The sequence below is a fragment of the Cataglyphis hispanica genome, chromosome 12, assembly GCF_021464435.1.
Source record: "Cataglyphis hispanica isolate Lineage 1 chromosome 12, ULB_Chis1_1.0, whole genome shotgun sequence".
Classification (NCBI taxonomy): domain Eukaryota; kingdom Metazoa; phylum Arthropoda; class Insecta; order Hymenoptera; family Formicidae; genus Cataglyphis; species Cataglyphis hispanica.
Window position 1 is genome coordinate 3,423,211 of NC_065965.1, and position 24,290 is coordinate 3,447,500.

A 24,290-nucleotide genomic window follows, 5' to 3' on the forward strand; every position below is an offset into this window, starting at 1 on the left:
TTGTTTAAAAGTATCTTATAAAGAAAAACATAAATTATGACTTATTTATTAATTAGTTGTTTCACGATCGATATTTTTACCTTTGATTGAATCGCAGAAAAAGTAATTTTAATAAAAAATAAATAATAAAACTTAATAAATAATAAATTATATATATTTTATATTTAAAACTTTTTACAAAAATAAATAAAATTAATTTAAATTACTAATGAGAAATTTTTAAAAGGATGTCCACGTGCTTTTACTTCCTTGAACATAACTACGAGGGAGTCCATAATCTCTTCTCCAGTCGGAATAATCTGATCAGGAGACAACAAATACCCATAATGATCGCGATCACGCAATTCATAGATATAAGTAATTTTCTTACCATAAGTAGCTTTAATATAATCGACACTACTTCCAGTAGCCATATCTAGAAAAAAATTTATAGTACTTAAGAAATGATATTTTGTGTCGTAATTAAAACTGCAAATTCAAATTGTGACCTTGCAAATTAGCTCCATCCAATTATGCTATAATATACGATAATTCCAGAGAAGAACATATTTATTATAATGGATTATTTGAGATAATTAAAAATTGCTTTAATGTGCATGATAGCAGAAAAGAAAAGTTAAAAATTTTTCTCTTACACATTGTTTCTCCAATATTTCCGATGTGATATTCAGTTCCATATCTTTTCTTGAGAGCTGCAATCGTTTTTAAACGATGGCATACTGAAATTATGAAACTTAAATAAATTTATATAGAAATGTCATATATATGTCATTATATGTATACAATATGATACACACATAATATAAGTGTCAGTATCATTAATGATATAATTATTATCTAAAACACATTTAAAGATTTTTATTAAAAATTTTTTATTATTTGTTAAAAAATTTCTTACTAATTCGTCGTAATTGTCAAGATGATCTTTTGTATGCCCATAAGGAAATAATAACAGTTGCGCATGGCTGTGAAATGCGATGTATGCATAGAACTTGTCAGAAATAGTCTTGATATATCTGGATATATTTCTCGTTTCTATTTCAGAAAACGGTGCATTTCTCGCATAACTATTGGAACATGGTGTAGTACTATTTCCTAAAATTAAGAATATCAAATAAAAATAACACATTAACATTATAATATAATATAGAATTAACTTTTAATTTCTTATTCCTGTCAAAATGTTCTAAAAGTTTCAAATTTCTAAAAATTGTTTAAAGTTTGTAAAATAATCTGTACTGTTAACGATATTTTGTTCTTCGATCATTATTGCTTTCTGTTTATATACTCATTATTCCATCTATAATCCCAGTTTCTATTAAGATCTACACCAATGCAGAAGGTATCGAATGGCTTACGATTCTTTCTCCACATTCGATTCTGGAAACGATTAAAAAATCTTTACTCATGTAGATGACCTCAATTTAAAAGTAATAGATAATATCAAGTAATTTTATAAAATATTATAAAATATTATTTACCGTAGTGTGCGTGTATACATATCCGTCAGGATTAAATACGGGAAAAATATACCAATCGTGACTCTCTGCCAGGGCTCTAACGTCCGCGTCTTTGCTAGTCAATATTTGATGTAAAATATACATGACTGTCGCCGGCGAGATCCATTCCTTGGCGTGAATTCCACCCTCGATGAAAATTCCAGGATTATTTGCCATGAATGATACCTTGACACCTTTGATCTGACGTCCTTCGTACGTTCTGCCACCTATAACAATCTGTATCATCATTGTTTGGATACTGCATGGACAAATCATTCAAATTCTTGTAAATTTCGTCGAGAGTATGATAATTGTTAAAGTCGAAAGATATCGATCGGTTTGCAGGCATCGTTCGATCGACAAATTTTTGAACGTTTTCGATGTTGATTTGATAAGATATACCAATTTCGGTCATTATTTCGTAAAACTGCGGCAGTTTGTGCGGAGCTACCATAAGATTTTTTATTATTTTACGTTCGAGTCTCGCTGTATTCCAGAAGAACTGTAAGGTACATTTAATTTCGCAATTTTTATCTTGTAAGTTTTAATAAATTTGTAAAATAAATTTATATAATCTAATTTCTTTTAAAGAAAAGAATATATTTATGTGCACTGAAACGTATATACAAAGAATCTATATACTCCGTCATGAAATTGAATTATTTTGTAAAGTTGCCAAATCTGACTGATTTCTGTAGTTGGTATAATACTGAAAACTTTATAATTCTCAAAAGTAGCTTTTTGAGCGTCAGCTAAGCTCACGATCATATTTAATACAATCATGACTCTTTTTATTTCAAATCTAAATATTTTGTTACGCCAAGAATAATTTATATCAGAAAGACAAAAATTAATTCATGAATGTTATAGAAAAAAAACAATTATAATTTTTAAATTATACATTTTTAACAAATACTTTTCTTGGAAATTAGCATAATTTCACACAATAGAATTCAAATGTGTAAACAGAGTTACTAAGAAACACGCCTGACACCGACGAAATACAAACAATATTTATGTTACTAACAATAAGTTGTATGCGCTTAAAACTTGATGTTTATATATATATATATATGCGTTACTAACTTGCTTTATAATATTCTTTGCAAAACAATTATTTCTAATGTTTCTTTGTTACTCAATGTCTTCTTATTGTGTATGTAAAATATGAATGCTTAAATATATTAAAGATAAAGTTACAACAGCATCAATTAATAATCATCAAAAGTAAATTATTAAATCTATAATAATGTTTATGACCATAGATAAAAAAGATAGTAACGTTAATTTAAAGAAAAATTGTTACTGTGTATTTTTCGGCACAATTAATCTATTCTCTCCTCATTAACTGATGATCAACAAATAACTATTAAATTATAATATATTATAACTTAACAAGCGTTATTACTTTTCAAAAACATATTTATTCTTTTTTTTCTATTTGCTAGATGTATTAGTAATGAATCATTGTGAATCTTTTTGTGCAGTTATATTTACATTTTAATTTTCGCGCAAGTAAATTATTATATTCATCAATCTATGCACTCTTATCATAAACCCGCTTATCGTAAATGATTTGTGAATTTCTTATCATACGATCATCGTCAATGACAAACATTTTAATCACACAACTTCTAATCAAAGAAATTGATTGATTTAAACAAATAAATAATTGATGTAAATATGATAAATAAGTTATATTAAATATTTATAAATTAATGAAATGCACACAAATATATCTAAAGACTACAAAAATGGTTGATCTTTTTCCAAAAATAGCCAGATGTAAATAATGATGATCTCACTATTTGTTATGATAAAGATGCAAAATTAAAATTTGAAACATTATTAAAAATCAAAATACCAAAATTTATTATTGTTAATTAATTATAAAATAATATCATAAAAATCAGCAATTTATATAACAAAAATATATATCATTAACATAAAATATTAAATTTACAATCAATTAAGTTAGTCTTAATTTTTCTTAGGAAATCCACGTGCTTCTGCTTCTTTAAACATGGCTACGAGAGAATCCAGAGTCTCTTCTCCAGTCGGGATAATTTGATTTGGAGGCAATAAGAAGCCATAACGACCACGATCACGCAATTCATAGGTGTAGGAGAGACGTTTGCCATAAGTGCCTTTTATGTAATCGCAAGTACTTCCACTGGCCACATCTAGAAACGAGTTTTATATTAGCTACATCTAGAAAAATTGAATATTTACTCTTTTGAATTAATAATAATAAAAAACGGACAATTGCTTCATAAAATAAAATGATACTTAAATTCAATGTATGAATAACATTATTATATAGATTAAAGAAATTAAGATAAATTAAAATTATTTTACTTACAGATCGTCTCGGCAATATTTCCTGTTACATACTCTGTTCCGTATCTTTGTTTGAGAGCTGCAATCGCTTTAGAACCGATGGCATACTGAAATCATAAATAAAATCACATAAATTCGTGTTTTTAAATCAGTGATCATTTTAGAGATAAGATACAATTACATTTGACACTGTGCGTTTATTTTAGGCTCGATATATAAAAGAAAGCATGGCATACATAAGAATTTTAAATTTATATTTTGAATTGAAATTAATGTATTATTAATATCACTTAATCTCGATCAGATCCTCGTACAAAAGAATAAATACTTCGTTTTCAATAAAGTTGATTCTTTTTGGTTCATAATTTAGTTGATTTGCACTTAGTTGGTTGATTTATTTTATATTCTATTCAAAATTTTTTCTAAATTGTTATATTTTACGATATTAAAGTTTACTTACTTCCTCGTCGTAATTCTCAAGATGTTCTGTTGTGTGGCCGTAAGGGAACATTAATAGCTGCGAATAACTGTGGAACGAGATGTATGCGTCAAACTTATCTGCTATGGACTTGATGTATTCAGACATACTCTTCGTTTCTATATCGGAGAACGGCGCACTTCCGGCATAGGTTTCGGAGCATGGATTGCTGCTAGCACCTCCACCTATTAAATGTCAAATTACAATGTTAACAAATATAAGTTCAATTTTATAATTTTATGAACTTTTTAGATTTTTAAATTTTTCTTTTCTCTTCTAAGCTCTTCTTTTCAGAATTATTATATTTAACAATCTCTAAACTCTTGAAAAAGATAACATTTTATTCACTTTATTTTTATAGTTATGTGTTCAAAAAATACTATAGTACTTACTCATCCATTTGTAATCCCAATTTCTGTTGGGATCGCTGCCAGTACAGATGAGACCATACGGCTTACGCGTCTTTCTCCACATTCGGTTCTACAAATGATTAATAGAGTTTCATAGATGATTTCAATTTAAAAAAAAAAAACAATCCCATCCAACATTATGAAAAATGGCTTACCGTAGTGTGTGTGTATACATATCCGTCAGGATTAAATGAAGGGAAAATGTACCAATCGTAACGCTCGGCCAGAGCTCTGACATCTGTATTATTGCTGGTCAATAATTCATTCAAAATGTACATGACAGTTGCCGGACTGATCCATTCCCTGGCATGAATACCACCCTCAATAAAGATTCCGGGATTATTTGCCTTGAAAGAAAGCTTAACGCCTTTGATTTGACGTCCCTCATATGTCTTGCCGCCTATAATAGTATTTACTTTGTCCGAATTATTAGCCAACTCGTCTAGATAGTTGTAAATTTTGTCAAGAGGCTGATAGTTGGTGAAATCGAACGATTTTGATCGAATCATAGGAGTCGTTTCATCTATGAGCGCCTGAACATCCTCGATATGAATCTGATGAGGTATTCCGATCTGAGCCATTATTTCGTAGAATTGGGGCAATTTATGTGGTGCTACCATAAGATCCACATTTCTGCCCACAAAGCTCGGTGTTTCCCAAAAAGAAAACTGTAAACATTTAATTTTGCATATTTAGTGCTAAAATTTAATTTTGATATTATTAAATATATTATTTGATTATTAATCCTATACTTGATTTTTAATAAATTTTTTTTTATAGATAAGTTTATAAAAAAATTTTCAAAATTAATTTTTTTGTAAATTTTGATTAAATTGCGCAAATTTTATAAAACTAATATTGGATCAATGTTCACTGAAATTATTGTATGCAATACTATTTTTTTTTTTCAAAAGAATAATTCTATATGCATACAATATTTGATTTATACGTATATATGTAATTTAAATATTTGTAACAGAAAAAAGATTTACTTACCCCATCAGAGATTTCTTCCAGCTCGCGTAGAATTTCGACCTGTGCCGCTGTAGTTGGGATAATCCTGAAGACTTTATAATTATTGAATCTGGCTTTTTCGGCGATCGCCAGACCCAGGATCGTACACAACACTATTATCTTCCACATAATGATTCTGTAGAAACACGATTTTCTTTATTTTAATGTGCAAAATTAAGTTTTATTGATTGTCAGTCCATAATAGTCACAATTATCGCGAATACTTTCTTTAATTATAGTGCAACACGCAGTTTTTGCAAGAAAACGTAATCGTTAACAATTATTGTCAATTATTTAATTTTAATTTGTAATTTTTTCTCCAAAAGATTGGCTTACCCTTTACAAGACAGGAGCATTTGTGATCGTCGCTACTGTTTCGTTCATTGTATTTAAACACTGAATGCACACGGCACCAAAGAATCGAGACACCAGGACATGATTTCGAAAAAAAGAATCACGCCGATCAATCAAACAAAATCACGTTTACTTTACGTGGGTTTTACCACTCATCGAACGGATTAACTTCAAAAGAATCACGCGTTATCGCATCAATCCTGTACGACGCTCTCGAGAAATATCGAGATTTCGCAATTAGTTGTCTAAGAGCTGTATTGAATGTTTAAACACATATGCGTGAATATGTATTCTTGCTAAATCTGAATTTTTGTATATTACATATTTTATAAATAATTTAAAAAAAAAGAGTTAGTTTTATCTCGTTCAAGATATATTGTTTTAGTATCGCAAAAAAATATTAATACAAATTTAAGGAGAGCAATTGATTTAAAATATGGATAATCCAAGTTTCTGTTTTAATATAAAAGTGAGATATTTTATATACCTATATATATATATATATATATATATATATATATATATATATATATATATATGAGTAGTTGTATTCTATCTTTAGAATTAAATAAGAAAATCATCTTGTACAAATGTGGCACTTAATCTATATCTCAGATTTTTTCTTAAATAAACTATTTAAACAAGCTATTTAATTTTATTGTTTTGTTAAGCGTGCAAAAATTGCATTTTAAATTTCACGCGCAATTATCATACATATATTTATATATTTTTATTAAATGCACTATCAATTTCATTGTCTTATCGTAAATGTTCCATTGATTAGTTATTGAGTAATTGATAACGCAATTTTTTAATCGCATCGCATTTAGCGGCAGCTAATCTGTGCAAATAATTAAAAACGATAAAATTGTCTTGTCACTAAATTATAGATTAAAATCAAGACAGAGCTTTCAATATCCCCCACATATATCGCAAGAATATCACATATCTTGCCTGATACAAGCAGTGCATCGATTACAAAATTGTGAATGTTTCATGTTTATCAACATGATTTATGTCTCTGTGTTTCTCTATGTAAACAAGTACTTATATTATTTTTATCTTATAAACAGTTTGCATGTTTTGAAATTGCAATGGCTTTAATCAATAATCAATCTTACGCAATCGTTTACGAAAAATAAATAAAAATAGAAAATAAACATATTTTTTAATTCATCGACTTATTGTCAGATGCTAAATTTTTTACACAAATTAATCTCGTAATATAATAAAAAATATAAGTTTGTACTCATACTTGCTTAAGTAACAATATTTTGCTGGATGCCACCTCTATTCTTCAAGCAACATGTTTGAAAGTGTCTCCGATGATCTATTTTTCGACTTTTATATGCGCACCGTTTTTCAAGGATTATAGATACGTGAAATGCATGCAAAAGTAACAGAATATATGCGTTAATTTGCAATTGTAAGATACAGAATAAATTATTTTTTATCTCTAGAGAGTTAAATAAAGCACGTTATAGGATATTCCACATTCACCGTTTACCTTGATAACATGCGGGTCCTTATCAGACGCGTTGTGCGAACACTGTACGTCACTTAAGAATGAGCGAAAACTTGTGATTAAACTTCGGATTAGATTAAGTTGACCTATTTTTCACAATTTAAAATAATCTGCACGCGTTTGTTACGAGACGTATTTATTAACAATGCTTTACAAGATCTTATTCGTGCCGCGCACACGAATATATCTATAAATCTATATAGTAACAACTAAAAATTTACATATTTATTTATTTACGTAACATAACATTATATACACATTTGTTTAGAATTATTCAGAAAAAACGACTTCTATACAAATTATCGACATTATGATCTCTCGAAATATGTACGCATTATGCACGCGCAAGATACGCCTTACTTGACACACTAGTTTAATTAGGAACGTTTTGATCTACATCTTGAAAATTACATCTAAAAAATTGCAGCATCGTAGAAAACGTACATAGCATTCACAGTTCTGATTCGTTTATCGCTTACATTGCTTACAACATTCTTCTCCCAGCATAACAGTATAAACTTACAAATTAATTTTTTTAAGATATCTGATCAATAAGGTATGTAATCAAGTAAAAAAATTCTGTATCAATTGAAAAATCAATAATTTTCAAAAATGTTGTATATATATAAATATACTCATAATATATTATTATATATCATATAATATCTTTTATTATATATGTATATGTATATATATATATATACATATATATATATATATATATATATATATATATATTAATATTAATATATATACAGTATATAAAAAAGAATTATTGATATTTTTATTGGACAATTAAAAATTGCTATTCCTCCGAGGATTCAATGAAAATCTGGCAAACAAATCATGTAGTGATATTTATGTATTGCATTAAAGTATGCTTCTATAAAAAGAATATTATTAAAAATAATTAAAATAAATACACAAATAAAAATACACTGAAATATATATACAGATACAAGTATATATATATATATATATATATGGATACCTCAGAATATGAAATCTATATCAAAAGATTTTTTCATGAAGAAATATCTCTAATTCGTTTAAATTTAATCTGTTTATATAAATTATAATAAAGAAAAAAAAAACCAATTGGCCGGCTAATCAAATTTTTATGTAACATCGAATACTTTGCGGGAGATAGGAAATAATTTTTTTTTAATTAGTCCTTATTGTAATCATTTGAAACAACCGTATACAGCAGTAAAATTATAATTTACTACATACACGTATTTTCTGTATGCGTACATTAATACGTGTAATTGTTTAGCTAAATCAAATTTTTAAGCTACATCACAGTCTGTAGTTTATTACATATCAATTTTCAAACGATCAAAATCAGGAATAATTACCTAGATCACGTTCTAAATTTATTATATATATAATAAACAAGTGAACATTATATAAAAATTTTTTTTTAAAAATAATTTGATAATATAAAAAGAAAATACAGAAAAAAATATTAATTTTCTCTCTCTCTCTCTCTCTCTCTCTCTCTCTCTCTCTCTCTCTCTCTCTTTCTTTCTCTCTAATTATCTCTCGAACTATATAACATATTATATATATTTTGAATTTTTTTTCCGAAAAAAATCACGACAAATTATATTTAAATTATTAATACACATTATCATGTATCATTATTTAATATAAATATGTCAAATAATTATAATAATAATAATAAGCATGTCGACTAATTTTTGTGAATAGATTCAGAACATGATCTAAGATGTATTATTGGAAATTACGAGTTATATGTTGCTTATTAATATAACAAAAATGCTTCCTCAGAAATTAAAATGCTCTCTGATGTTATCTGTAGTATAATTAATGAGAAGATCCTTTGCTATACAAAATCTAATATTATAAACAATCATAATCCAATCATCATAAACGCAATGCTTCATTATAAAATCATTCATTCCCTCTCCTTCAAAATTTTTTAAAATATTTTTTTTATTTGGCTCGAATAAACCCTGTGAAAGTGTTCTCGTTAAAAACACGTAGTGAATAATCTACGCTTGTGTCACAAAAGATGTTAAAAAAAACCTCAATTTTGTCAAATCTGTATAAATAATTTGATATGTAATATAATTGCGGACACAAGGAAGATTATCAATATTATTTCTGGCCAATGTAGTATTTTATCCGCCTAATCACTAGTTGTTTCTCATATTTGTAAAGAATATATTTTCAATTTTTTGTTCTAACTTCAAATGCAGATCTAGCTTTCCTATTAAAGCATTCTTTGTGATTTGCAATCAAAAAATCTTTCTGAGTTCCCTAGAAAACAATTAAAAACAATTAAATTTAATCGATTAAAAATAAATAAGAAAATTGCGATATAGGTCACTTATTACAAATTACCCAATCGTTTCCTGATCCACATCGATCGCATTCTGCTATAAATGAGTAATTTCCATCCCATGGGGAAGCTTGTGACCCTGAGCGTGACTCATAGTAAGTTGTCTCGTTGCCATCCCACCACCGCATTGGCTGCTCCAATCCGCAATGGGTATCGGCATGCGGTAAAACTTCGTGGAAGTCTTATTAAATATTGGCAACAATTCGTTTGCCTCAGTAGATAACGCCTGAAGATAAAAGTGTTCAAACACGTGTTTCAAACATTGCTTATAGATAAAATATATGACATGATAAAACTGTAACAACAGTCGTTAAATGTATTTTTATAAATGATTTGTGAAAATTTTCAAGCATTACCTTCAGATAAATAATAGCGTCTGTTCCGTAACCTTCACAACTAAGCAACACGATATCACCGTGCAAATACCTGGCATAGAGCCGAGACAATGGCAAACCATAACCGTATCCTGCTAAGGGTACCGTGTGTGCATCTGATTTACTCGGCTGTGGGGCGGTACTGTACATATACTTAAATAAATGGTCCGTTTGTGAACGAGGAATGCCGCCACCCCTGTCGGATATCTAAATGAAACGGATAAAATATAAATTATCAATTATTTGTTGCAGTCTAATCAGAAGCATTATATTTTAAAAATTAAATTGTTAAAAATAAAACAAAATTGTTCGTCGTACCTTCACACAAATATCCTCTTTACCACGCACCAGCAGAACCTCGAGCGGCGGATGATTGTCCGAATCTGATCCATGATGCTCCATCACGGCTCGCATGCTGTTCTTGAAGAGCTCGAATAACATATGATACAAATGACTCGGCACGTAAATAATTCTAATTTCACTACTGCGTTCAAGCTCTGGAAAAACAAAATACACAATATATGAAACTAGAACTCAGTCACTATTATTTTTTTTACAGCTCTAATTAACGTTTAATTGTATAGAATAAATATAACAAGATTTGCGCAGACAGCTCTCTTTTTCTTTTTATGAACACAATTAATACATATATAAAGATAATAAAAATAACAATGGGAATGAATATAACAATCTATAATACATGTATAGCTCTACATAATAATCGTGTCTCAAATTATTTATTAATGCTAATATAATCAACAGTGTTCACAAACTTGCCATTATGTTGCTTGACTATCAATTCCGGACTAGCCAGATAATATTGATCGCATAAAAATCGTGCGTTCTCGTAAGCGTCCTGAATGACGCCGATCACGTCACAGGACGGATCTATACATCCTACGTGTCTACTGTGCCCGTTCAATTGCCCACCAAAGAGGAGCGCTAAAAGGCAAAGAAAAAAAAAATTAACAAAATACTAATATATTATTTATACTTAAATTTGTAAGTAAGTATTTAATTTCGTTGATATATTCGGTACATACTGTGCTGATTGATTAGCATACGAATGGAAATGCGGGACATTAAAAATCTGTCCAGGAAATACTGTATGCTATTTTCAGTCTGAATGTCCACATCATGGGACTCCTTCAGCTCCAGAACACCTTGCGCCATCGTTTGAACGACATCGGTGTGTCTGTTCCGGATTTTTATCAGAGCTTGGCAGAATCTATAAAAAGATTCAGTCGAAGAATTCGTACAAAATAATCGATCTTTTCAAACATCGCAATTTGTCCAAAACAGTGCTTAATCCACTCACTTGTCTAAAGTGGTCTCGTTGACTTCAACTTTCTCAAAGTGTATTATTTCCTCGAAGGAAGTGGCATATAAGTTATTCACAATACCCACACTAGGCATCTTTAGCAGATTGTCCGGCAGCAAGTGGATCTCTTTCATAATATTAGCGAGCCGTACTGGCAATTCTTTTCTCAGGAATATGAAAGACTTCCTTTCGCAGGCACTTAGACCTGAAAAGAGATACAAAATATAAATATAATTGATATACTTGCAAGTTTTACTTATTATTATAATAGAATAAGGTAATTAATTTTTATCGAAGCGGTTATTAATCTCGGAAAATAATTTAATAAACAATTTTAACATTTCCAAAATTTAATATAAAAATAAATTCTAGATATCTTAATTCACACAAATTGCGAGAAATAAAACTTTAGCAATTATTTCATTTTTATTTCAGAAATTTCTTATCTTCTTTTCAATCATTTAGTCTTTCTTTTTTGATTGATATATTTTTGCGCAACATTGACATTGAACAGGCATTAAAACGATGACAGATATATTCGTCAAAACAAGTTTTGTTTCTGCAGCATATTTTTTCATCTGCCAGACGTAAAACGCATTGCAATTTGTTGCAAAAGTTAGAAACGTCTTCCAGAAGAAAATAAATGATAATTCACTGTCACGTTATCATTACAATATAAGATCAGCGGAAAAGCAAACCGCAAATTTAACGAGAGAAGATTTAACTATTTATGATATTTTCACAATTGGCCAACCATTAATCGTATAAACAATTGACAAGTGTCTTTCAAAAAAGTATATATTATATTTGATTAATCTGTCTCAAAAAAAAAAATCTAAATATACAATATATTTTAACATGCGTAAAAAATGCTCAAAAAGAATATTACAGCTTTTATATAGAACGAACAAAATGATATCAAAAATTATTCTTCATATTGATTAAAATCTTTATCTCAAATATAATATTTACGCTGAGTTTTTACTTTGTATAACTTAATATAGTCGAAAGAGAAAATAAATGTTAAAATTTACGAATATTTACATTTCATGATTGAATCAAAGTAAATGGAGATGTTCACCTAGTTACTAATTAACTGATAAGAAATTATTTATGATGAGATAAGAAATTAAAAGCATGTTTTATTCATTGAATATAATCATTTAACCAATTATTTACAATTGTTACTAAAAGTAATTTCCGAAAAATTAGTGTAGTGCTTTTTGTAGTTAAATAAATACATATAAAAATATTCCGAAAAAAGTTCAAAAACTTAATATTTTATATCTTAATATTTAATAAATTAATATAACATTCAAATTTTACCTATTTTACCTATTTTATTTTAGTGTTTTGTATAAAAAAAAATTGCAAAATATGTTACGAAAGATTCTACATAAAACGAAGTTCATTTAAAAACTATTGCGTATTACCTCATCGTCTATAGAATATCGAAAAATCGATACAAGCATCCTTTAAGCTAAGTAACTTCTAACAATCATACATTAACCTACTTAACAACGTATTGCTATCACTATTGACAAATATGAACTACAGCTGCATTCGTACATATACTCTATGTGTCTTGGCTAAAAATATTCTACCGCTCAATTACAAGTTGTTAGAACAATTAGCGCAGAACTCTTCGTTAAAAAATAAAATTTTTTATATTTAATATTTAATTTTATATTTTATATTTAAAGGCTTTCTTTCAACTTTTAATTTTTTAATTTTCTTTATTAAAAAATACATTTTTTAATTTTGTCAAACACAAGATATTTGTATTTTAAAGTACATAAGAGATAGTTGCTTGATAGAAAATTATTGTGATAGAAATGTTTATCGATCATTTATAAAATATTTGGTATCTGTACGCTCGCGAGTAAATGTCGATAAATCGATCGTAATATCCCTTATCTTCTCGGCAGAATGAAAATTCAATTATTTACGTAGACATGCCTCTCTAAAACATATTCCCGCGTGTCTACAATAGTGTGCTCTGAAAATAAACCTCGACCTCGTGAGCATGCAACGCGAGATTGTTACTTAGGATTGTGAATTTGAAAAATTATTACTCGGTGTCCTAGTGTAAAATGTTCGAACGTTGTATACGCATAAGTATTAAAAATGTGATAAAATGAAAACGTAAGTGTACTTCTCATATTCATCAGTAAAATATCTATGAATCAATCGTCAAATAAAATTTTAAATCGTGCTCTGTACTTATTAACTGATAATTATTCTAAAAAAGTAAGAGTCTAATACATAGAAGAAAAAATCGTGTATGTAAAGAATATATTTTATATCTATTTTCTGCAAATAAATAAAATCCAACAACCTTTTTATTATTTTCCAATAGAAACAGTCAATATTTCTATAAATAAAAGAAGTTTCTCACATTTTCTCATAAAATTTTATTTGATTATTTAAAAAATATTATGCCTAAATGTATTCAATAATATATTCACTAATTTTCGATTTGAAAAACGACTGTTTATCACGCAGCATATAATCAATATAAAGGTTGAGAACACGAAAGAGTCAATGACGATAACTGCATTTCTGCGCAATTTTAATCAGCTTTAATTAATATAAAGATTGCGTCATTCTCTCAACGACAAATTCGCTTGTCAGTAAGACTCAATTTACATTGTATAATTGTATTAGATTTGTACGCGCACGGAACAAGTCTGCTAGCATATTTTGCAGAAATCTATTTTCGGATTCTATTTGAACAAAGAAAATACGTGACGTTATAAGATAATGATATTTCACATAATTATTGCGCGCGTTTGAGAGATATTGCAATCTTTGCAAATTTTTCATTGTTATGTCATTCGTGGGCGTTAAACGAAATTACAACCTCATGAATTTTCCGGAAAAAATTGCGACAATCGCGATTCGATTCTAGGAGCGGCCAACTGAGAAATTGTTGGGAAATTGGACGCTTTTATCTGTTAAACGCAGATCGGATGATTCATTGTGGCACCGTGTTTTTATCTAAAATTTCATTTAACAATGCGAAATTGGATAAGCGAGAATTCTTGCGACATCTGCTCACTGTTCATCACCAACTGGTCCTAGCTCTCGATAATAAAAAGCTCAGATAATAAAACTTCCAATATTACGAAGCTATTTCAATTAATTTCTAATTTAATATTAGTTGATTCTCTAATTTAATATTAATTAATTTTACCTTCTAAACTAATTGTGAATTACTATTAATTTATAGAATGACAACTAAACTTCTTTTTATTTTCTATAACTACATTTTTAAAAATATCAGTCTATAAATCTTAATCATAAGAATTATTTAAAATAATTGTACAAACTTGTATTTTTTAATTATAAAATCTAACATAAATTAAAGTATATTGGTTTAAATAATTTTATTATGATCAAATTCGCTGTTGTTTTAAATATATAGATAAAATATAATATTATTATTCGTTACATAAAAATGCACGCAAATCTTCGATAAAAGAGACAGAGAGCGAGAGAGAGAGAGAGAGAGAGAGAGAGAAAGAAAGAAAGAAAGATTCTGCTTTGTCCGAAAATATTATTTGTTTGAAAGTATCAACGATGTATTCTCTTTTAATTGGCAAGTAGGATAATACTCGCTTACAAAGAGCAAAATAAATATCTCACGATTCTTTACTCTGAATCATCATGATGTGACATGCCAAGCATAACAGATAAGAATATTGTTCTGTCCAAATGGTAATAGTAATCATTAAATTCATTATATACATATTGCTACCAAACATCAGTTATCATTTGACTTGAGCTGACAAAAGTTAGTTCAAGAGCAATATGTCTATATGTACCGGATAAATTAAGAGAGACAAAAAAGAGAAGGAGAGAAAGAGAGAGAAAAGATAAGTGTTCAAAACATATGTGTTATCTTCTTAACACACTTTCAACGAAAGAAACACGGATATATTTCGTTATGTAAAGAGATTATCGTTATTTAAAATTAATAAAAATTCAAATAAATAAAAGCTAAAAGAAATAAGATTAAAGATATTTCGGAATTACACGAATTCACCGGAATACTTAGATGATGAGAGATCGCCAACTTATCGGGAAAAAAAAATAATTTGGAATTCGATCAATATTTTCTTCACCGAGGAACGTATCACTGACGACATTTAAGAGTGGGCGAAAAAATAAGACGTCCAAGAATCTATCTAAGATAGCGTGACGTCAAATGAAATCAATTGTTTACCGGATGTGTCACGGATAGGAAAGAGCCTTTTGGACTTTGGATTCATTCTCGATACTCATACCTATAATCGGCCGTATTCATTCTGCCAAATATAAATTGGCTTCTTTTACTGCTTGATGATGCAAAATGTACAATTTGCAAGAAATGCATATTTATTCGTTTGAATTGTACTTTCTGCACAACACACATATGCTTCTTTTCTACTTTTTCCCAAGATCAAAATGTATTTTATTATATCCTGCTTTAAACGCAGAAGGTGCAATTAAAACGAATATAAATTGATAATTTATCAACTGCAGTTAAAAAAAAAAAATTGTAAATCTACATCGTTTCTTTTTAAATAAATTTTAACAACTCAACAAAATATCATTTGTTACATAAAAAGAAAATGAGAGTTAAATTCAATATTTTGTTGGAAAACTATTTAGATAATATTAAATTTTTATGTTCTGAATAAATTATACTCATAAATGTACCTGACAAGGACGTAGTCTAGAACATAATGTATACGATACATTAACTAGCTATCTAGCTTGAATTTGCACAAGTCCACTAGTGAGTTTTTCATACTAATAAACAGTGGCAAGAGTTGATTCATTTTGTTTTTGTATCATCGTATTAGCATTTAGACACAGTAACAGACATAAAATTAGAATTCACTGTGTGTTTTCCAATGTGTTACACTAACTTTTTAAAATGATTATTGTATTATTTCCACAGATTGCATGTCAATGTACATATATATTTATGATATTTTCACCGTTTAATTGTATAAAAATGCATTACAATTGAAATCTATAATAATAATCTATTATTTATTATAATATGTTTGTTTATATATGTTTATTAAAATTTTCAGAATATTGAATGTGAAATATCTCAAAAAATCGGTAGAAAATTATAAAATAATTATAAAATATTCCAATATGTAAAATAAAAATATTTCTAAGATGTAAACCTCATATATTTTTCGATCACTATAATTATTTTTCTGTATATTATACATCTGTATATGATACTAATTAGTATCACAGATAAGTTTAATTGCTTGGAGAAGAGATAATCCTGATACCGTATTTTTTTGCCTATACGTTTTAAAAGTCACTTCACTCTATGAAGAGATGATAATTGAAATCCGCTATCGTATATATGAATGCATCAACAATCGAGTGAAATTAAAAGTAAAAATAGCTTCGTTCCTTCAAAACAAATATTTTCATGAAAAACTCATCAAACGTTGTTAATTACTTTTCTATAAATGATTTTCGATGTAGCTAGTATAAAGCGATTACAAGTGAGATTGCTGCACCTGTACATACATACAACGAAATTGCATACTATATGGACAAAAATTATATGACGTAACTTTTAAATTAGATAAGTGCAATATTCCAGGTCTTGGAATTTATTTGATTGAGGCAATTAATATCTATTATCTCTGACTTATTTTATTTTTTTTAATTTTAACTAATTTATTTTTCATTGTGTTTAATTTTATATATAATACTATTTTATTCGATTTTATTTCTATTTTCGAGAATTTATTAGAAAATTAAAACCAACGTTTTTTAAACAACTATATTCTCGGTCAATTAATTTATTTTGCGCAGTCCTCGTGTTTTATATTTGAAATAATACAAGGTAAAGAAAAAAAAATTTGATTTATCGTACTTCTCTGTCTGCGACAGAAATGCGAAGAAATACGCATAATGTGATGCAAATACTGCATTCTATTAATATAGACTAAGTACTCCTAGTACTATATAAAAATATAATTATTTATTAACTTTTTTTATTAATGAATAAAGAAAATATCTCGGACCCTTTAAGATTTCGAAATACGCTGATGTTACAAATCTAAATGCTACAGATCATAATGAAAATAAATCAACCACTTATAATTATACACAAGTTTGGAAAATATATAATCGCTGATGATTTTGCACGTAATGTGTAATGACCTGTCGCAACCTGTTAAGTTAAAACCACATGTGACATTAAACAAGCAAGGGCAAACTTAAATAGTACGTACTTTGCAGTTTATGCAATCTGCCGATGACGTATCACGCGAGTAAGTATAAATTCTGCGTAAATGCATAATGAACTTCCCATTCGAATCAAAGTCGATTTACTATTTCCAAAAATATCACATTATATTGATACTTTGTATAAGCAGTTTTTTCCTCTCATATTAAAAACCAAAACAAAAACAGCGTCGAAGTACATATGTCGTCTATATTATAATTTACAATTATTATAAATAATAAATTTTCTATTACTTCCTTCCTCATGTAACAAGCAAAATTCAGTTTAACGACAACTATCTAATATAACACAATATTATAAATGAAAGCATTCTCAGTTTGACGAGATATATCGCTCGTATGACAACACCTTTAGAGGTCATCACATCGGCGGATGAAGCAGAACCAGAACAGGCTTCATACGCATTTCTACGAAGTTCAGAAACCGGATCAGTTTCAGTTTCCAGGATAAAGGGTATATCATAACTGAAGTGTACATACAAAAACATGTTGCTCATTAATGCGAAGCATCTTCTCGCACGTAGACAACATGATCATATGATCAAGGTGTGTCAAACAGTTTCTTGGAAATGATAAAAATAAATCAATAATAGAGTATCACGTATAAAGACGTGGGAAGTATAACTACGTCACTAACGCAAAATCATAATCGGACTTAAATAGATAATTGACATTGAGTAGTTTATAGATAATCTGTATAGTTTGTGATAGGACAGACTGTCATAAACTCACAGCTATAAGATATAAATTCTAAAATACAGAGTGTAGAAAGATAACAGATAATGAATGTAATAAGCGCTGCAATTTCAACTCAACATTGACGCATTGCGCATTGCAATAAAATATATACGTTAAAATCACTCAAGACGAATTTAAAACTCAACAAATGTTTTTGCGTGTTATCTCACTAATCTCTCGTTGTAAGAAGATCAATATACAAGTGTTTCTCAATCTATTTTTTGCAATAAGATGCATTTTTATTTGAGATAAGAGATGATAAATCTTTAATTTATAATACAATATACACAAAAATAGCATAGATATTTTTATTACTTTTATTATTTTTATTATATATTGGGTAATTTTGTTTAATATGAAATAGAAGAAGGATAAAAGTTAAGTATCTTCCACATTAAATCAAGTTAGCAATAACAACTATTGTTATAAAAGAGATTAAAAATATCTTACTTTCCAAAAATATTTCGCAAAAAAAGATGTTTATTTCACCTAAAACAAAAGACTTCGAATATCAATCAGTTTTAGAACGTTTACCTTTCATAAGTAACCGCATAAACTAACTCTCGCTGTATTTTCTTATAAAATAATCGCGTACAATCCTTGTTTATCAATCTTGTAAACTATATTTTCAAATAAAACTTACTTCATAATGTGATTAATAACAAAACTCTAAAACTTTATTAGTGTAAAAAGTAATAATTTAAAATTAAGATAAAAGTTATATCCACAGATACATGATATAGTAATAAAACTTTCAATATATGAAATTAAAGGATAAATTTTGTTTCTAATAAAATCGATATTAATTGCTGTATGACTGGTCAATAAATGGTTAATAATGTGAAATGGTTAATAATGATTTTGTTTTAAATGGATAATTTTGATTCATTCTTATATATATTTCTTGGTGTTAATTCCAAAAATAAGACAGAATTTATCACAAGAACTCCATTTTTTAATCAATATTTTTAAGTAATATATATATTTAAAAAACATCATACTGATACGTTTTGTTCAAAACAACTATTTTACATACATTAAAATCTAATATAAATAATATACTAAAATAATATTGTTAAAAAATTATGTAAATTATTAAAATTTAAAATTATTTAAATTATTCTCAATCAATTTTAAAAATTTTTTAATTTATCGTAATGTAAAGTGCAGAAACCATAAGACACATTTTATTTTGTGATCTGACTTTAAAAATCAGCACCTGATGTCAGATTTAACTCGTCAGTTTTGTTTACTGCTGTGACCTCGATTTACACGAGGCTAATGACACTGTCGAAATTTTCAGCGACGGGTTTGAATAACAAATCTCCTTCTCTTCTTGGTAATATAATATAATTGTGAAATAAGAAAAGAAAAATATATTTTTTTTAATGTTTCAAAAAGCCATGGATAAATAAATCTATTTAAAAATATGTGATATGAAAGACATTAAGCATCTGCCAATTGCATATAAAGTATTCAATCACGAATAGTATTAATTTAACGCTGCACGCGCCTGTATATACCTACTAATTTTAATCAGCGTACATTCATTCAATAATCACGCCTTTTATATATATATATATATCAAGTATTATGTTTAAATATACGTTTACTTTGACTTATCATTGATCGAAAACGCAGCAGCATATTGAAAAACAAATCATGATCATTCGAAGCAGCACATGTCGATAACGCGTTGCGCAATACAATATCACTGATCTCTAGCCCAGTTACGTAAAAAAAAAAAGTTTAATGAAAGCTTAATGCGCTAATGTATAAATAGAATATATAATATATGTATTTATTAATAAAATAAAATATATATTACGTGATAAATAATGTAGTAGACTGTTTACAATTCATAATATCATTCTGTCTAAAAAGCAAATCATAATCTTTACTAGAAATGTTTATATACCATATTTAATATTTGTAATTTAAATTAAGTTTTCAATTTATTTCAAAAAGAGAATCTTTAATAGTTATAATACGTAATAAATTTTTCATTTATTTTCTTCAATCCATTTTTTACATAAAAAACAATTTATTTTTCTACTTGGCTCAGATTTTTGTACGTTTTTATTCAGGCTGCATGCATCATAAACTTTTGCTCTCGTGAATGAAAATGTATCGATCTCACGGTACAAAGTTCGCAGTCCTGATGTGTGACATGTATATTTTTAGCAAAACGGAGATGTAGTGAGATATAGTGTGGGCGTATTGCTAGAATGATACCATCTGCAGGGTACAAATTCCACCAGATCTATATCCGCTCCTGCTTTTCGCATTATCAGACTTTGCCAAGTCGTGGGCAACATTCCAAGATATAGGATGATATTGCATACATACATTGTTTAATATTTTCATGTTTACGTCTGTGTAAAAGATCAAATATTACTAATGACAAGGATTGAAACCGAGTAGTGTTCTCTCCAAATGTATCATATATTGCGACCTTGACCTAGTGCAAGCGAAGGGCATACGTTCCTTGAATGTGACCGTATTATTCGCGCATCTAGATTTCCAAAACAAGATTAAGAAAATTATCCGAATAGATTTTTGCTCAGTTCATTGTTTCGACAAAGTTTTAATTCGCTGCTTGTATATTATTCACGCCAAAATTAGACAGATTCTTTAGCGTGTACGTTCCAAAAATAATTTTGCATTGTTCGAAGCGTGTCTGATATTCAGCATTCACGCTCGAAGAATAGCATAAAACAAATGGTAAACATAGTCTGCGGACAAGGTGAAGCAGGAAGTGTTGCGGCGGTGCATTTACATAACTATAATTATTCACAACACGCTCACAACAATAAAGTTTAAAACAAAAATCTTTCTCAAAGTTACTAAAAAATGCTCTCCATCAAATTTTTTCACGCTTTGTGAAACGTTTTGATAAAAATGAATTAATTATCAAATAACTATATATTCTTGATAAATCAATAAATATTCCAAAAATTATATCAAGAATTAATAGACTGCAAACAATATAGACTTTAGTGTATTAGAAATTCTATTGAAGCGCGAGATTCTTTTAGACACGTCTGTGACGTTAAACCGTGATGTCTAGAAACATTTCTGAAACAAGAACAACCGCTAGACAAAACATGCAATGTACTTGTACATAAGAAACAAGCAATCGAAGGTAAATGACCTGAGTCGTCTATCCCACACTCTAAAACTTGACTCTAAAACTTTCATTTCTTTTCATGATATTCCTTATTTAATTTTAATGTCAAATAATCATTCCTTAAATTTTATATTTTTTAATAGTTTTACTGTCACTTTATGAAAGCTTCAAGAGTTGATATTTTAATTAAATTAATTTTTCTCAAAATTTTATTTGTTACTTTTATCTAGCATTTTAATTTTAATTAAAATAATATCATTCTTGATTGTGCAAAAAAAAAATTAAGTGATATATATCAATTATATACGTTTCTAAATATATTGCTGAGACACGACAGGAAGAAACTCACTTTGAATATGCATGCAACAATTGCATCACACAAGCGTATCTGTTAACACTCTTTATCGGCACAAACATATATAACACAGCAAACAGAAGGAAGGTCAACTACTTTCGTAAAGAAACATCCTGACGAAATCCCTACTACGTTTTCTTTTATAAAAAAAAATGAAAAAGGAAAAAGACATCAGTTCCCTATAAGATCCGAAAAATGAGAACCAGTTCTTACATACACATACAAGAATACATATTCTTGTACGTGTTCAAAACATTATAAATTTTTCATTGAATCCGCACGTACGCCATGCATGTACATTACAAAAAGCAGACTGGCATAATAAGATCGTTGTTATCATTAAATGCGTAAATGCAGTAACGAATCATGCAACGGGACATGAGGCACTTTTATGGAATTCCAGGATCCCTAAAATGCAGGATAAATATTATTATCAGGAAATATATATATATATATATATATATTATTTTAAACTCATATCTTTATGGATAGAACATAATTTTTGACATATTGTTATTAAACATTGTTATTAAAGACATATTATTTTAAAATTATTATTAATTATAAAAATTATATATTTACGATTAATGTGTATGTATATATAATTTTTATAACTTAAAAATTGTATATGTGAGTAATTGTGTACGTGTATATAAATAATCTATAAACATAATTATATGTATCAAATGAGAAATATTTTATTTTTGTAATAAAAAATATATATTTGAGTATTGCATAAAATAGAAAATAAAATAAAAAATTTTAATATATATGCTAATTGTCTACTTTATATTTTTGTATAATATATTTTGGTCTAAATGTAATATTACGAAATATATATATATATATATATATATATATATATATATATATATACCATAAATTATATATATATGTGGCAAATATGTATATGTCAATAATTTTCAACAAAATGTACAGAAATAATATTTTTCAAGTAATCAATTTTTTTAATTGTATTGTCATAAAATATTTTGATAGCGTCACGCACAAAATACTTTACTTCTATTAAATTGACATCAACTTTTTATTGTGTTTACAAATTATCAATACGTATATAAAGAATCTGACGTATATAGAAAATTTAAAATTAATAATTTTTCGTTGAAGTCATCATTAAATAATTAATACTGAAATATTACATACGCCGAGCATTGCTACTACATACGAAAGTTTTGCGGACGCTGCTTCGCGTCAGTTAGAATTCAGACGCCTCTCTGTCAATCGCGTTTAAATACATGTGATGAGCGGAGCGGATGAGATAGGGGGCACGTACGCCATCCGTCGAGATATAAATCAAGACAATATAAAACGCGTCGCGATGCGCGTCTGACAGTAAGGGGCGAGCGTACTCGTCGAATGCAAGACGAGGAAGAACTCACCGAAATCGATGAATTGTTTTATCGAGAGCGGCGAAGGGTTGAACTGCGAGTAAAAGTCCAACATCTTGCCAATGTTGCTCAGACAGTTCCGTGTGAACTTCATCTCGCATCGCCTTGTTGTTACACATTAAACCCGCAGTCAAAATCTCGTAACGGCGCACGTCGGGGAGATTCGCAACCGGAGAGGTGGAGACTCCTTCTATCGCACAGCGGATGATATAAAAAACTACTGCTCGCCTTTCGCACGTAGTAGTAGTCGTCGGCACGAGGAAAAAAATATAGCTGAATCGTCGTGCACAACCGTGAGGATTCACGTCAACGAGTGCTGAGAACTCCACGGAGCGCGGTGCGGTATATGCGGGCTCGCGTCAAGCCGCGCATGCGTACCATGAATGTACGAGTTATTCGGTATCACACACACATGTACATAGAGTTTAAATGTATTCACCTTTCCTTCAATGTACTAATTGACGTCATATCACATTATATAATTATAATATATATTATTAAAATATATTCATAATTTCTTTCTTTCCCTCTCTGTTCTAAATTCAAATCTAAAATTTCAAAGTATTCCAAATACACTAATCGCGCAGATTATTTTATTATGATATATAATTACAGATAAAAATTCCATCATTTTATTATGTAATATTCGAATATAAACAACAAATAATACTCTTTTATTATATTTTTGGGGGGAAAATACTA

The 24,290-nt window shown here is 28.3% G+C and overlaps 2 protein-coding genes and 1 pseudogene across 2 annotated transcripts; all 3 read right to left on the minus strand.

Annotated features, from left to right (window-relative positions):
• Positions 1 to 48: 48 nt before the first annotated feature.
• LOC126853590 (zinc carboxypeptidase-like) lies at positions 49 to 2,282 on the minus strand (annotated as a pseudogene).
• Positions 2,283 to 3,344: 1,062 nt separating this feature from the next.
• On the minus strand, positions 3,345 to 6,197 carry LOC126853279 (zinc carboxypeptidase-like). The gene is made up of 7 exons (XM_050598881.1): positions 6,078 to 6,197; positions 5,724 to 5,877; positions 4,883 to 5,395; positions 4,710 to 4,797; positions 4,300 to 4,502; positions 3,862 to 3,946; positions 3,345 to 3,682 (listed from the first exon to the last, which is right to left on the minus strand). Exons 1-7 carry the CDS (start codon positions 6,095 to 6,097, stop codon positions 3,480 to 3,482), a joined length of 1,266 nt encoding a protein of 421 aa, XP_050454838.1. The 5' UTR covers positions 6,098 to 6,197; the 3' UTR covers positions 3,345 to 3,479.
• Positions 6,198 to 7,739: 1,542 nt separating this feature from the next.
• Positions 7,740 to 24,048, minus strand: LOC126853280 (pyruvate dehydrogenase (acetyl-transferring) kinase, mitochondrial). Its single transcript, XM_050598882.1, has 8 exons — positions 23,580 to 24,048; positions 11,681 to 11,888; positions 11,406 to 11,590; positions 11,140 to 11,304; positions 10,681 to 10,859; positions 10,345 to 10,569; positions 9,991 to 10,214; positions 7,740 to 9,906 (listed from the first exon to the last, which is right to left on the minus strand). The coding sequence occupies exons 1-7, from the start codon at positions 23,680 to 23,682 to the stop codon at positions 10,026 to 10,028; spliced, it is 1,254 nt and encodes a 417-aa protein (XP_050454839.1). The 5' UTR covers positions 23,683 to 24,048; the 3' UTR covers positions 7,740 to 9,906; positions 9,991 to 10,025.
• Between the last annotated feature and the right edge of the window lie 242 nt (positions 24,049 to 24,290).

Coding starts and splice junctions, on each gene's coding strand:
- LOC126853279 (XM_050598881.1), bottom strand. CDS start 6,097: ATGCTCCTGTCTTGTAAAGG. Junction 5,878..6,077: donor ATGCTCCTGTCTTGTAAAGG/GTAAGCCAATCT, acceptor GTGTTTCTACAG/AATCATTATGTGGAAGATAA. Junction 4,798..4,882: donor ATGTATACACACACACTACG/GTAAGCCATTTT, acceptor AATCATTTGTAG/AACCGAATGTGGAGAAAGAC.
- LOC126853280 (XM_050598882.1), bottom strand. CDS start 23,682: ATGAAGTTCACACGGAACTGTCTGAGCAACATTGGCAAGATGTTGGAC. Junction 11,305..11,405: donor TATGCTAATCAATCAGCACA/GTATGTACCGAA, acceptor TTTGCCTTTTAG/CGCTCCTCTTTGGTGGGCAA. Junction 10,860..11,139: donor GATAGTCAAGCAACATAATG/GCAAGTTTGTGA, acceptor TTGTTTTTCCAG/AGCTTGAACGCAGTAGTGAA.